This window comes from Apteryx rowi, unplaced genomic scaffold (genome assembly GCF_003343035.1).
Source record: "Apteryx rowi isolate R43461 unplaced genomic scaffold, aptRow1 scaffold_99, whole genome shotgun sequence".
NCBI classification, from domain to species: Eukaryota; Metazoa; Chordata; class Aves; order Apterygiformes; family Apterygidae; genus Apteryx; species Apteryx rowi.
In genome coordinates this window covers 538,658-552,951 of record NW_020451304.1, presented here as the reverse complement: position 1 = coordinate 552,951, position 14,294 = coordinate 538,658, and the positions used below count along the sequence as shown (strand labels likewise).

General features: G+C 39.6%; 1 protein-coding gene across 3 annotated transcripts in view; it reads left to right on the top strand.

Moving 5' to 3' along the window:
- Positions 1–14,294, top strand: part of SPECC1 (sperm antigen with calponin homology and coiled-coil domains 1) — an 84,631-nt gene that overhangs the window by 50,368 nt on the left and 19,969 nt on the right. For 2 of the 3 annotated variants that reach the window (XR_003251852.1, XR_003251851.1), the window contains exons 8-9: positions 2,816–7,104; positions 7,423–7,507. Coding sequence is in view for 1 of the 3 variants with exons in the window: in XM_026055342.1 (XP_025911127.1) it covers positions 6,450–6,469; positions 7,423–7,568; positions 7,793–7,893; positions 9,814–9,895; positions 13,585–13,735 (500 nt within the window). In the remaining 2 variants the exon portion in view is untranslated. Of the gene's footprint in view, positions 1–2,815; positions 7,105–7,422; positions 7,569–7,792; positions 7,894–9,813; positions 9,896–13,584; positions 13,736–14,294 lie in introns of those variants that run through there. The other variant, XM_026055342.1, reaches the window with a different exon arrangement.

Here is a 14,294-nt window from a genome sequence, read left to right as displayed (position 1 = left end):
TCTTCATTTGTCCTTAATGAAATTTCTGTTGTTCAGAGTAGGGTAAGGAACACAACTGCTTTTCCCAATTTAGATGTTAATCCATACATAAAGGCAGAAATCATAAACTTGTCATTTCCCTCTTTATTCCTTTGTTGTTTAGTCTGACGACAAATGTATTTAATTTATTTAAATTGAATAGATGATGATCTGTTAATTTGCAAATTGGGATGTTTATCTTCCATGTATAAGGAACACGGCTGCACTGTCAGCTCTTTGGCATAAGAAGCCTGAGCTGTAAATATTGCTTTTGAAATTAGATCCCTAGAATCTGTATATACATAGCTCCAGAAGGACATATTCTGACATATTTAATTGTCAGTTTTAGCATTTGTCCCTCCCTGTCTTTCTCATACGTATAAATAGATGTATGTCTGTCTTTTGTTTTTGTTTGACTATCTGTCTAGCTTGCTTGGAATATTACATTGGACCTGAAGGCAAAAATATCATCTATAGTGTGCAACATATATTCTCTTTCAAAGACAGGTGCCAAGCTCTAATTTTGCATCTGTCAATTTAGGTATAACAGATTTGTCTCTGTGTGTCACAGTGTCCATTCAGAGAGTATTTAGACAAAATTTCATCATTAAGTGGTATGGAGAAGATAATTAGTATTCTCAAATGCTACTGCTCAGAATCAGCAGTGGATTCTGGTACATGTGGTGACTCTTAATGCACGCTCAGTGCTGGTGAAAATGGTTTCTAGTACGATACCTTAAAACAATCTATAAAGTATCCTTCATATTTGCTAATGCTGAGCAGCTATGCACTCAACCGAATATCCGACAGTCCCTGGTGAAAGTTTCCTGTCCGATTTCTAAGCTCTGGTTGGAAAACGTACTTTCCAAATAGTTTGCTACTCAAAGGTTTTTTTGGCAAAATCTCAGCCATCTCTTGAGGGTCGTTAGACTCCACCTCGTAAATTGATCTTGAAGCCAATTTATCTCCTACGACATCCTGCCATTATAATGTTTGCCTGTGGCTGCCTGAGTTCCTGCCTCCAAGTTTGATTTCACCGTTACAGTCTTCTAATCAGACAAAAAGTCATTTTTGGTTCAGGAACAACCAAAGAACTTGCAGAAAAAGTCCAGATGAGGTCATCAGAGTTCATCTGAATGAAGGTAAGAGCCTCCCAAAGGCATCTTTAACACAGATTAAATGTCTAATTCTATGACTAAGAATGTTGGGGGGAGGTTGGACCAGCATCAAACAAGAAATGGAATAAGGAGGAGAGGAGTTCACTTGTCCCAAATTAGTACTGATTGAAGCCTACAAATTGATTAACTCACATGTTTTGGACAGTCTTTCATGATATTTTACATCCTAATTAATGTTATTTCTCTGCAATAAAATGGAAAGGCTTACAGTCCACCGTTGTGTAACTGCCTCCTCAGAGGTGGTGAGTATTGAGGTTATGCAGTCTCCATCCTTGGAGGTTTTAATGACCAGACTGGATAAAGTCCTGAATAACTTGGTCTGACCTTATAGCTGACTCTGCTTTGAGCAGGAGGTTGGACTGGATGACCTCCTGAGGTCTCTTCCTACCTGAATTACCCTATGATCCTGTAGTAAGTCTCCTCTTTTCAGAAAACTCGCCTTGGAAATAAACTATTTTTTCTAGCTGTTTTAGAAACAAATATTTAAGTGGTGGGATAAAAAAAAAAGGTATATTGGGTCTGTAATGCAAAGGAAGACAATTATTGCAAGAAGGACCCTAGTTAAGGATGGCCCTCTGGCTTCATACACACACGTTTCCAAGCCTGTTCTAGCAATACAGTATTCAGCAACCATGAAAGTTTAAAGGTCTTTCTTTGAATCTTTTCCTCTGTCTCCAAGTTCTCAAAATGATTTTGCTGCTCTGTGTCTCGCTGCATGTGCAGTGGGAGTATAACACTAAATGCCATGAACCAAGAACATGGAGGGAAGACAGTTGGGTTGGGAGTAGTACTCAGAAGACAGAGAAATTATATCCAAAATTAAATGAGCCATTTCCTAGAATAATGAAAAAATCTAACCAAATCTTCAAAAGGAGGATTGTAACATATCCCACTAATGTTTCTGTTCTTCCTCCTAAAGTCTCAAATGCCACAGCATGGCCAGTGTTATGTGCTTTTTCTCCTGGAATTAAGCTTGTACTCTACATGTATTAAAACCTGCTGTCAGTCTGTATGTGCTGATGTGCTGCTTATTTGTGCTTGTGTTTTGCAGCTGTTCTGTCTTACAGAGGTCTGATCAGTTCATTCTGCTCTCACTTAAAATGAGCAAACTAGAATGTCAGAGCAGGGTCCTTGATGAATTGCTTTTTACTGTATTTAGTCACTCATCAGGGTTTTTGGTATCAAATGGAGATTATTCCAACTGCTTTGGTGTAAGAACTTTGAAACAGAAACTCTGACTGAGGTAGAGAAATTCTAGTTGCCTGGGCAGCTTCATGTACCTAATTTGAATGAATGGTACTAACTGATGAGAGGAGAGGAAAGCCAGGAACACTGCCATCCCTGTCCTTTGAAATTGATTCCCTGCCCTACATATTTAATTTCTTCCTATCCGAGCAACATAGGTTTTCTTGTATTTTGTGTTGTTGTTTTGCACATCATGCCCCAGAGTGGTAGGACATTCCTTCAAGACTGCCCTAGCACCACCACCAGCATTTCCCTTTTTCCTCTTTATTTAGTGATGATGGGATGATTAGCTGTAAAATACTGAGAGCTGTACCTCAGAATAGGCATCATATTGCTTCTTATAACTTTCCCCACTGTTGTCTGTATCTCCATAGGTGCCTGATCTCTACCAGCTAACACAGCCCTGGATGGAAGCAAAGCCAGGCTTGTGAGACACTTCAGGACATGCCTTCAACTTGCAGTTGAAAAGGGAAGTTTCAATTGGAGAAAGCACCTCCAGTTTATTATTGCCCTGCAAAACTCAAGTGTATCGCAAAGTGTGAATGCTGTTCAGGTCCACCTTCTCCCCATGGGCAGGAGCCTATATGTTTGTTTCAGAAGGCTTCCCTCTTCAGAAGACTCCTTGAGGCGGAAAAAGTTCTGAATTCATTTTAAACCAACTAAGCCATAGGAAGTAATCACAGAGATTTTGGAGACTGAAATAACTGATAGGTTTTTTTGGAGGGATAGGGTATTTTCCCTGAAACAGAAATTCAAACATACCATTTTAAATTTAAACAAAAATAAAACTGTGTATGTCTAATTCGTAAAATTTAATGCATACACATTATGTGTTCTCCATATAATGCTATATTCATAAATCTATATGTGTGTGTCTAAATATACATATGCATACAGATCTGTATGCATACATGCACACGCAAACTCAAGTGATTCCTGAGTTTGCAGTTGGGTGAGTTGCACATGGAAATTAGGTTACTGAAATCCAACAGGAAACCTGCCTAGAAACATGAGGTGTTTTATTCAGCGTCAGCTGCTTTCACGGGTTTAGGGGTTTGCTATTGCATTGACGCTGCACTCGCCACCGGGTGGCGTATCTGGCTCAGTGTGTGCTAGGAAGYGCAGGGATGCCCAAGCAGGGTGTCCCGCTCTGGCTTTCAGCAGAGAACATCCCACGTGAGGTTTGTCGTGGCTGAGAGAATTGCCGATGGAGAGATCAGATGGAAAGGAAATGAATATATCAAGCCCCTAATAAATATCCTCTCAGAAGGAGTCATTCTCATACCCTAAACTCAGGTGAAATATATGATCAGGGAGAATTTGCTTGTGTTCAGCTTTGCAACTGGAGACACCTGGAGGGAGCTTTACTTGGATGCTAAAGAGAAACTAAGAAGTTGCCATCTCTACCAGGAGACCATCAGGATTCATTCTAGGACTGGAACTTCCTGTCTTGGCTGTGGGGTTCCCATCCTTTGCTTTTGGACATGAAGACCTAGCAGGGGCCTGGTCTCAGAGCAGGCTAAGCTAGAGAATTCTGAGAGCTGTCATGGCTTTGACATGACCTTCTCCTTTGTGCCATGCTACAGAAGTGTATATGCATATGCACACTTGTGTTGCCTTTCTTTTCCATGTTGGCAGCTGTTGAATGTTGATTTTTATGTTTAAGAAATATATATTGAAGTGCCAAATAAATGTGTCAGTGTCTGGAATTGTCTGCTGCCTGCTCTTGGCCTCTCTTCTGTTCTGTGCATCAGCAGCTGTGTGTATCTCTTATTTGTGTCCTTTGGAGTTCAGGAGGATTCACGACAACAGTGCCAGGAACTGTGTCAAAGACTATATTGCAGAGCAATTATTCCTGAAAATATGGTTCTGGGGTCCTAGGGCACTTGTAATTAAGAGATCATCAGAGCAGTTCAGAAATTTCTGAACACAGGAAGGCTGCTGTTGCCAAAATCCATACATTAAACACAGTAAGGTTTACACCTTGTTGGTTCTCTATGGTCTACGTAATCCAAACCTTGCCATTAAAGAAATGAAACTAGGCAGTGGCTGTGTGAAGAGGGTTCTGCACATTTGAATTCCTTTGTGGCTAAAGTGCTCTGCTTCCTCCTGGAGCTGCTCCACTTAAGCCAGCTGCACTTGCAGCTTTTAACTATGTAAACCATTCATCCTTGTTTCAAGGAAAGCATACAGCCATAGATGACAGTTTTTCTCAGCTCCATCCTCTTTGTGTCAGGGCTTAGTTAGTCTTCCTGGAGGGCCTGAGCTGTACTAAGCTAAATTAATTCTATGCACTAGGAGTCATTTTTGGTTTGAAGGTATGGCTTATCATTAATCTAAGTCATGTTCTCCTATACTGTCCTCCTGAATTTAATGCAAGTTGTGCTGCTTCTGCTTCTCTTAAAAAAAAAAATATATATATATATATGTATGCATACATGCTTCCCTTTATCGTACAGGTTTTTCTCTTTAAAAATGAAAAGTACTCACCAAGTTTTGTAACTGTGTGGCTTGTTGGCTTGCCTGCGCGATGTTATTTGAAGCAAATGGTCTCAGCACTATTCTACATAGCTTTCATGCCGAGATTTGCAGCATGAGATGCCTCAGTTTTCTAAAGTGATTATGTTTAATTTAGGAGGTTATTTCAAAGTGCGTTATAAGCCTACTACAAATATACAGACTAAGATTACAGGAAGCATCCTAACAAAACTGGAACCATTAGCAGCTCTAGTACTTGAATCTTCGCAGTTACTTAGTACAATGACAGTATAGCGGTATATGATTTCTCAAACTTTTCTGTGGCGTGGCGTAGGGGCTGGTGTAGTTACTCTATTTCACATGTTTGCGTGCTTTTGCAATCAAAGGCTGGCCTGAGGGGACTAGTCTGAGAGATCTGAGCTGTTCTCAGAGTTAAATTCTGACCAATGATTTGTAGGTTAGTTGAGCCAGGGAGATATCACGCTGGCAGCCATCCATGCTTTATAATGTGTTACCACTTGGTATAGTTTCTTTCTGTCCAAATAAAACCTAGAACTAACTCCCACTGTCCTGCTGATGCGATGGCTGCCTGAGGCATACCTTTGGCTTGCTTTATTCTCAAGATTTACCACTTTGCCTACAGGCATTTACTATTCCCTTCTTACTCTGATAATATTTCACAAACCTCATTCATACTCTCCCTACCTGGATAATTAGACAGAGCTCTTGCATAATGGTGTATTCAGTTCTTGAAAGTGAAATGGATTGCATTGGGTATCTTGGCATCCTGGGGCGGAAATCTGTTCCTCCCCCATGTTTTATTAGAAGCAGGACTGCTTTAGCTTTTGTGTTTTCTTATAAATAAAGTGCAGATGCTATTGCCTGTTGATTTGTTGTTTATGTTTTTGAAGCCATAGAGGAAAAAATGAAGGGTAGAAGTTAAAGTTAGTCAGCAAAACACTGGCTCCCTCAGAGCTTAGTGAATCTCATCCAGTCTGCCTGTCCTCCTTATTGGTTTAAATGGAGAATAGAAATGAAATGACTTTTTCTCTAGCCATCTGCCTCTGCAGGCTCCCCTGGCACACAAGGAGCTAGAATGAATTAGCAAAGAAATAGCCATGTCCGTTTAAAGACAGCACCTCCTTAAGCTCTGCCAAAAATAGAAGCATGAGTCACTCATTCTCTTATTCATTGACACCCTTTAGCCCCTTGCATTTTGTAGGCAGTGATGCCAAAAGGAAAAAAAAAAAGACTGATTTCTATTTTTAGCTCAGTAGAAGTTGTTCAACCTTGCAGGCATGTTTCTGATGGGGTCTTCCAGCCCTCTTCTGAAATCATTGCTGTTTTCCTGTTCACATCGCTCTTGGTGCCTACTCTACTTCAGAAGAGGGGAAAGTGATGGTGCCCCAGAACCTGTAGGTCACTATGCATTCAGAAAAACAATGTAATAAAGACTCTCTTTTTAAGTGACTGGACTTTGTTATCTAATTGCAGCTTTCCTAAGGTAAAGCTAGATAATTATGCTCGAAGTCTACCCTGAGAGCTACAAGGTAAGTACAGAGCCAGTTCTAAGCAAAGCCAGCCAGATCCATAAAACGTATGACCAGAAGTGTTATACAGTCATACTAGATAATTACATTTGCTGTTTAACACAGCTGTGGACTTCCCTGTACTAATTTCTTTAAGTCCAGCACCTAATCTTGACTTGAAAATTTCCTGTCAATGGAGTAACTTAATGATCCTTACTGTTAAAATGGAGGCCTTATTTCTATTTTGAATTTGTCCATCTTTACTCTAGCCATTAAATTTTATTATTCTTCTGTATGCTAGGATGAAGCATTTGTTATCAGTTTTATTTCCCTGCTTATGGACTGTGATTGAGGATTTATTTGCTCAGCATACCTTCTTGTTGATTAGCTCTGAGATTTGAGTTTCCAAAGTGTTTCATTATAAAATGTGTTTTCTGATTTGATTTTCATGGCTCTTGTCTGAACCCTGTCCAATTTATTATTTTGTTTTCAACTGTAACATTTTAACTGGTAACAATTACTCCAGTAGTGGTCACGCCAATTAAAAATACAGAGGGTAAAATAATATCTCTTTCCCTTTAGTTATTTTCCTGTTTATACACTGAGGACCACATTAGCCCCTTGGCCCCAGTGCTGTATTGAAAGCTTGTGTTCAGGTAATTATCTATGATTACTCACAAGTCATCTTCAAAACTGCTTCTTTCCATGATAACCCTCAATCCTGTGTGAGCACAGGGAATTGAATGGGGATGGTAGGGTTAACAACACAAAAAAGTTTGTGAGACGCAACGACTTAATGTTTGCCAGGCACTCCAGGAAAAGAACATGAACATTGTAATAATGAGTTGGGTCCATGTTATGGGCATTACAATAAAAGATGTGCATTGTTGGATTTGTTTTACTACATATGAAGACCTTTAATCTTTGCTTGCACTTCCTGTTGCACTGACTTTGATTTGGTTTCTGCTTTGCAGGCTGACAGTTGAAGAGGTAGAATCCCTAGAAGCAGATACGACCAACCGCTGGCATGGAGTCTGCATTAGCAGAGCATCTCCCACACCATCAGAATCTGCAGCCACTGTGAAGTCACTGATTAAATCATTTGACTTAGGATGCCCAGGTATTTGAACACTGTATTTTGTAGTAAAAAAGCCTTCTTGAAGCAGTGAGCAGCTAATTTTTGTCATTTTGTGTCATCTCTTGCTTCTGAATGGATGTTTTCTGTCAGCCCTTGGTGCATAAATACTTTTGTGGAATGTCAGTATGTTAGTGATTGCTGTTCTGACATGAGTGAGAAAGGAGATGAATCTGAAATACAGATGTTTCCATGATTTTCCCCTGCAGGTAGCACTGGACAGAATATCCCAGTTCACAAGGTCCCCAGGAGCCCTCTAAGTGGAATTCCTGTGAGGACAGCCCCAGCAGCTGCTGTTTCCCCCATGCAGGTACAAGGAGCTCTTTCCATCATTGCAGAGTTGAAATGGGTAGATGCAGCATTCACTACAGCATGACACAGCTTCAGCATGCCAACATGCATATGTAGACAAGGGGAAAGGGAAACTCATCTGTTTATTTGCTGTGGAACATCAAACACTGTAGTTCTAACAAAAAGGATCAAAGTGAGTTTGCCTTTGTCTTCAGCTCAGGGGTCTTAGTGGACGGATGTAAACTCTTTGGAATACAGTTCTGAGCTTTAATCACTATTGACCAGAAAAGTAGGTTTTGATCATTGGGAGTGAGTTATGAGAAGCATCAGATTGAGCTAGGTAGTTGGCATGTGTCTTGAGAGACAAGGGATAGTAAGTTCTGAAGATGTATGTTACAAGTTATCCARTAAGTCCATATACCTCTGACTGAGGAGCTCTTACACCTTTTTTTCTCCTGGAGCATAACCATTCTGGAATGTAGTTCTTCTCATGTCATGGCACTGGTTTCTGTTAGTAACTTTCAAATCTATGGTGCAATGTTTTTGAAAATACTCCTTTTGTGAATGACGGAAAAGCAGACGTGCTGTGCTTCCTGATTTCCACCTATACTGAAGGTAGCATACCAACAGACTGCTAACCTTTCTAGGCTAGAGAAGCCACTGTACGTTTTTTAACTGGATGAACCAGTCACTGTTCTAAATACGTCTGTAGATGTTCCGGATACAACCAAAGCCTTTATGAATCCCTACTGAGTAGCTTTAGAGACTGATTGAAACAATGTTTCTTTTACTGAGATTTATCTGTATAAAAGAATAAAATAGTTATCCGCCTAAAATCAGTTAGCCTCACAGCTGTTAAATAATGCCTCACTTCAAATCAGGTAAGCTTTCATATCATCAACTTTATTTCTTACTTTCTCAGGAAGAGTAGGTTGCTGTCCTTATCTGTTAAGGCCAAGGCCTTGGTGTTTGACTTTGGTCATATATTATGCAAAACAAAATTTGCACTGGCATACTGTTTGAAAACTAGCAGGTAATGTAAATACATCTAAAAAGAAATAAATGTCATCCTATCACAAGTTATAACTGGTTCATTCATGCTATAAAAGACAGTTTATAGGGTGACAAAGCTCCTTGTCCCTGCCTTGTTGTCTGCAGTCACTTCTCAGGAAATTCAAGAGCTGTTTTTCTATCTTTCAATTGTGCTGCTGATTTTATTTATATACATATATGAAGCAGCTTGAGGTATTTTTCTAGTCTAAGCCAACTAGGATCTGTTTTCTAAAAATTATGACCCATTTTGTCCTAAGTAGGGTCAAAGGGGAAGCTACTAGAATTATATAAGGAAATTTCCCTCTGAATCTGGGGAAAAACTAGTTGTGAGGCTAGGGCATTAGGGGAGTGTTCTGAAGAAAGGGGTGACTTTGAAAGAGTACTTAGCAAGCATGTGAGCACATTTCCTTCAAAGAATCAGCAGAGGAAGTTTAAAGAATGGGATTAAGCAGATGTCTGCGAACCTTCTATTAATGCCTGCCTGAGCGGGTATTAATGCTGAAAGCTGGCACAGGGGCTGCAGAGACAAGAATCCTTCTGGTCTGATTCAAGATGCTGGGGACAGAGGCAGTGCTAGGAACAAAATTTCTTGCTTTGGGTTTGTGACACTAGATTATATTTGGCAAAAGAAGAACCTGTGCAAATAAAAATGAGAATAGTATAGGAACCAGTGTATTACCAACTAAGAATATTTTCCTGTCCTTTTATTTTTCACAACCGTTTAGACAGCTCTTTGTACAAGCAGATACCTTGCGGAAAGCTTCCTGTATCCCTCCAACTGCTTTGTGGTCTTGAGATAGCAGAAGTATCTCTTCTTTTTGCTTGCCCGTTTAAGCATGATGGCTAGTATTTCTTGATTGTTTTTGTACATTTGTTTGTTTAACAGAGACATTCTGTTTATAATAATGGAAAAACAGCCAGCAAAGGAGTTGCCAGACACACAGATCTTTCAGACCTTCCTCTTGCAGGTAAATTGCAGTAAACGCACAAATATTGCCTCTGTTGCCAGCAAAAGCTTGTCATTAACACTTTGATCCTGTCTGGGCCATTTGTCCACTTCATGTATGGTCAAAGGAAACATGAAAAAGTATCTTTAAAGCCTCTGTTTTAGAGATCTTACTAATTTTATGTTGCTTCCATTCCCATCTTTATCATAGCCTTAGGGGAAAAAAAAAAGAAAGAAAAGAACGGAAGTACTGTGCTTTGCCAACACAAACTCGCCCTCTTTATTCCAGAATATCCATGGCACCTCTCTAATCCATGAAGTGGAACTGGAGAGGATTAGATTTTGTTCAGCATGTATGTATCTGGAGCAAATCCAAAGTACTGTCTTTTGGGGGTTGGTTTGTTTTTAAATTGGGCTTCATTTGAAATACATCAAACATTTCAGATACAGATGCAACTGTTTTAGGAGCAGTCAGATTTGGGCTTGAAATAGTTTGTTTTGAGAGTTCTCAAGAGATGCATTTATTTTTATTTCACACTTTGCTTTTGTTCTCTTGTCATATAATATTCTTTTCTACCACTGCTCCTTTCCTCTTTTCTCTAGAGCCCTTTGTTTTGATTATCTAGTCCTGAATATAGCTGTTCCATCAGATTACTCATTTTTTAAGGCCAGAAGAATATTATATTCCTCTAGCCAAACCTAAGTGAAACAGCAAGAAGGGACAAAAAATCAGTCATAACTCCTTCAGTGGTAGACTGGGTCTTCTGCATTAGTTTGCTAGCACAAGAGAGAAATTAGAACATGTCTTCATTTTTAGATTCTTTAGATAATCTGCTAAGATTCCACTTTCARCATTCAAAGATGAAGAGATAGTGGATCTGAACAACAAACCAGGTTATAGGATGAATGGTAACATAAGCAAATAACAGCATCCTGTCTGTGCTACTGGCTTCTCCTGCAAGAGTAAATGCTAAGAAAGCCAAAGTTATCAATGGAACAAACAGCATTTACTTATTTGTGTCAGTTAGCTTCCAGAAAATGTCTTGCATGAATATGTACTCTGATCTTAAACAGTATGTAAGACCATTTTAATCTCTATCAATTTACTGTATAGAGAAGTAATCTGTCAACTGTGTGTAATGTAATGCCAGTCTCTAGTGATAAATATCCCACTTCAGGCTGTGTATACTTGCTRTTATTGTCCTGTGGGCAACTGTTCTGTGAAAATCTACTGAAATAAACAGGTATTTTATTAGCCACTATATGGTAACAATTTATGGTCCCATATCTAACAAGTTCCCATATCTACAGCTTCTCATTGTACCTGTGTTTGATTTAGTTCCAGTAATCCTCAGCAAAGGCCTACTATAAAGGCTAAAGGCTTACTGTAATAGCTCTGGTTCCAATCTAAATAATCCTAGAAGGCAGTTGATGCAAGCCCTATATAAACAACACTGAATTAAAAAATATCCCCAAGGAAATTCAGAATGAAGTAGTCTCCATAATAATAATCTTCTGGCTGGTTCCATCTGACTAGCATCACAGCAGGGTCCTGTGAGGTCTTTAATATGACCCAAATGTTACATTGTTGGGGAGGAGGATGGATTACTTAGTAGAGAGCTGATTTTTGGCTATGATCTTTTCAGCTAGAATCAGAAGTTTACTGGTTCTGTCCTGGAATTTCTAGCAGATTTTTGCTGCCAGAAATAAGTTAAAGAAAGTATATGACTCTTGCAGGTGAGACTCAACGTACAAGGCTGGATACTGTTATTTGCACCACTTCAGGCACTACTGTATAATTCAAGCCAGTAACCACAAAGTCCCTTTGAACAGTGCAAATAGATGGAGCTAACAGGATGTGATTTTCCTTAATCATGTTGCATATTCTTCATATGATTGATTGTTCACCCACGTCTCTTTCCAAAGGGCTCCTAATATACCTTTGTCTTCTTCCTCTTCTCTTTGCAATTAGATGTTTCCAATAGCCTTTATTCCTATCTGGCATCCTTTCTTCTCCTTGCCTTTCTTGTGCTTTCAGCATGAATGCATCCTGACTGACTGGCACAGAATTTTCTAATTGGGCCATGCCATTAGCCAGTCCAATTATGTTAATCACAATTTTAAAATGCGTGTTTTGGCCATCCTTAAAGGCTAGTGAGAAACCTACATTCCTCTTTATAATGTTCAAATTTTATTTATTGATATGCCTTTATGGTAGATCTCTTTCTCTAAACAGAATATTCATATGGTTAAGACAGTCCCAAAAATCATTCACTGGATGCCTGTCTGATTGGTGTGGCTATTTACATTTGAGACATTTGGGAGAAACATTTGAAAACTCCCCATAAATCCAACAGAAAGAGGAGCTAGAAAAATCATAAACACATGGAGTGTGTAGTGGAAAACTAAAAAAGACATGAAAGCAGCTTTCTATACTGCATTCAAATGTCAGAGAGGTGATACATCAAAATATTCATACACAGGGTGCCTGTGGAAATACTGCTTCTGAATAAACTCACCTGGTTTGGAGGTGAGGGTCTCCCTTTGCATGAAGTCTAATGTTTCTGTTTCCCATCTTCCAGTATGCGATGGTTTAAAAATATGTTATGTGCTACTTCTTATTTGTTATGGATTCATTGTGCATACAAAGAAGGGACAGGGGAGTGGAGGGAAGGATGGTCCTGACTGAGCAAGGTATATGCAATCCAGCTCAGCAAAGTTTTGCCAAAGGCCCAGTTACTGTACTGGAGACAGAATCTCCTGCGACTTGATTCTGTCCTTTTCCATCTGCACTCCTTAGTAGATGGGAACCTAGCAACCCTTTCTGCTGTGCTAGAGAAGGTGCAGAACTGCCTATAGCTCTCAGCAGCTTCAAATGCTGCTTTTGTCTTACCACTTTCAGGAGTCAAAGCAAGGGCAGCTGCACACCTATGGTTACCATACTCCATTTGAAATGATGTGTTTATTTGACAACTGCTAGTACACTCCAGCTGAGAAGAAATTTAGGACTAATTCAGTGATACCAGGCATTGCTGAAGCTGAGATGAGGAGAAATTCACAACAGGGAGTTAACTGAAAAGGAGGAGAAAAAGTTGATGTTGATCATTCTGTTGATTTATTTATACATATGTATATACATATACACATTTTTACACACACGCACACACATATATATATATATAAAATAAAAATACAGATGCAGTTGCTAAGAATATATTGCAACTTTTCAATGTCATGTTAGATAGGATGCCAAGCATGAAGTGATAATAAATGCTTTTTACTGCTGGCTTGAGCTGGGTTGTATTCAAGTGGTAAGAGGCTTTCTTGTTACAATTCTACTAATGGCAGAAAAAAAATATTATAGTAGGGCTGGTCAGTCATCTGGTGAAGATATTTGGGGATCAGCTTTTGAACCTTTAAGACTGTAGATTTTGGTATTTCCCCTCATTCACCTGAGGCCCCTACCCCCCAGCAGGAGTATCAATCACAGGAAACCAGGCAGTCTGTACTGTTGAAATCATCAAAGCCATTCCTTGTTATGATCACYTCTAATCTGCTCAAGGTTTCCTAGCCCCATGTGTGTTTAATGAACAAATGAGTACATTTGTTTAGAATCAAAACAACAGACTACATATTGTGTGCTGGGTGGCAGGACAGTGATTAATCAAATTCCCCAGACTGCAAACTGACAGCTTTTTTTTATTCCCACAGACCTTCTGAAGGGGAGAAATGAAGAGCTGAAACCAGACCATTACCTCCGCAAAAGCCCCTCCCTGGAATCCCTGAGCAAACCCCCTATGGCCTTCAGCAGCAGAATGCTTACTTCCACCCCCAGCAGCTTGAAACCCCAAAGCAAACTCAGGTACCAGCTCAGCTGTCTGGGAAAAACAGCGTGCTGGAAAGATTGACAGCATTACCTGGCACCAAGATAAATGTTCTAGTCTAGTGGACCCCTGTCACTAGAGGAAACACTGCTGGCTACTCTGTCCAGTGCCTTCCCAATCAGATAGATGTGTTCTGAGTTACCAGGCTGTGAGAGCTATGCCATGTCCAAATATAAAAATTCAGATTATAATAACCACAATTATCTATAAAATGAACAATCAATATAAACTGTGGATAGCAATTTTTCAGGAGTTACTTACTGTTCTATGCCAGAATCCTGTCATACACTAGTGGTCAAACCCAACTATTGTAATGCAGCTTTGCATATAATTGTGAGTTAAAGCTAAAAGCTTTTCTGTCTAAGGGAAGGCTAAAGTATGAATTTAGACACATAATTTTCTTCTGCTTTGGGAAAACATATTTCCTCTGATCTCCACCGTTTCTCCCAATAGTAGAAGCTGTAGGGTGGAGACAATGCAAGTGTTTTGATTGTTGGCCTTTAACTGTCCTCTAGGCCTTGGCTGCAATACAGCTTC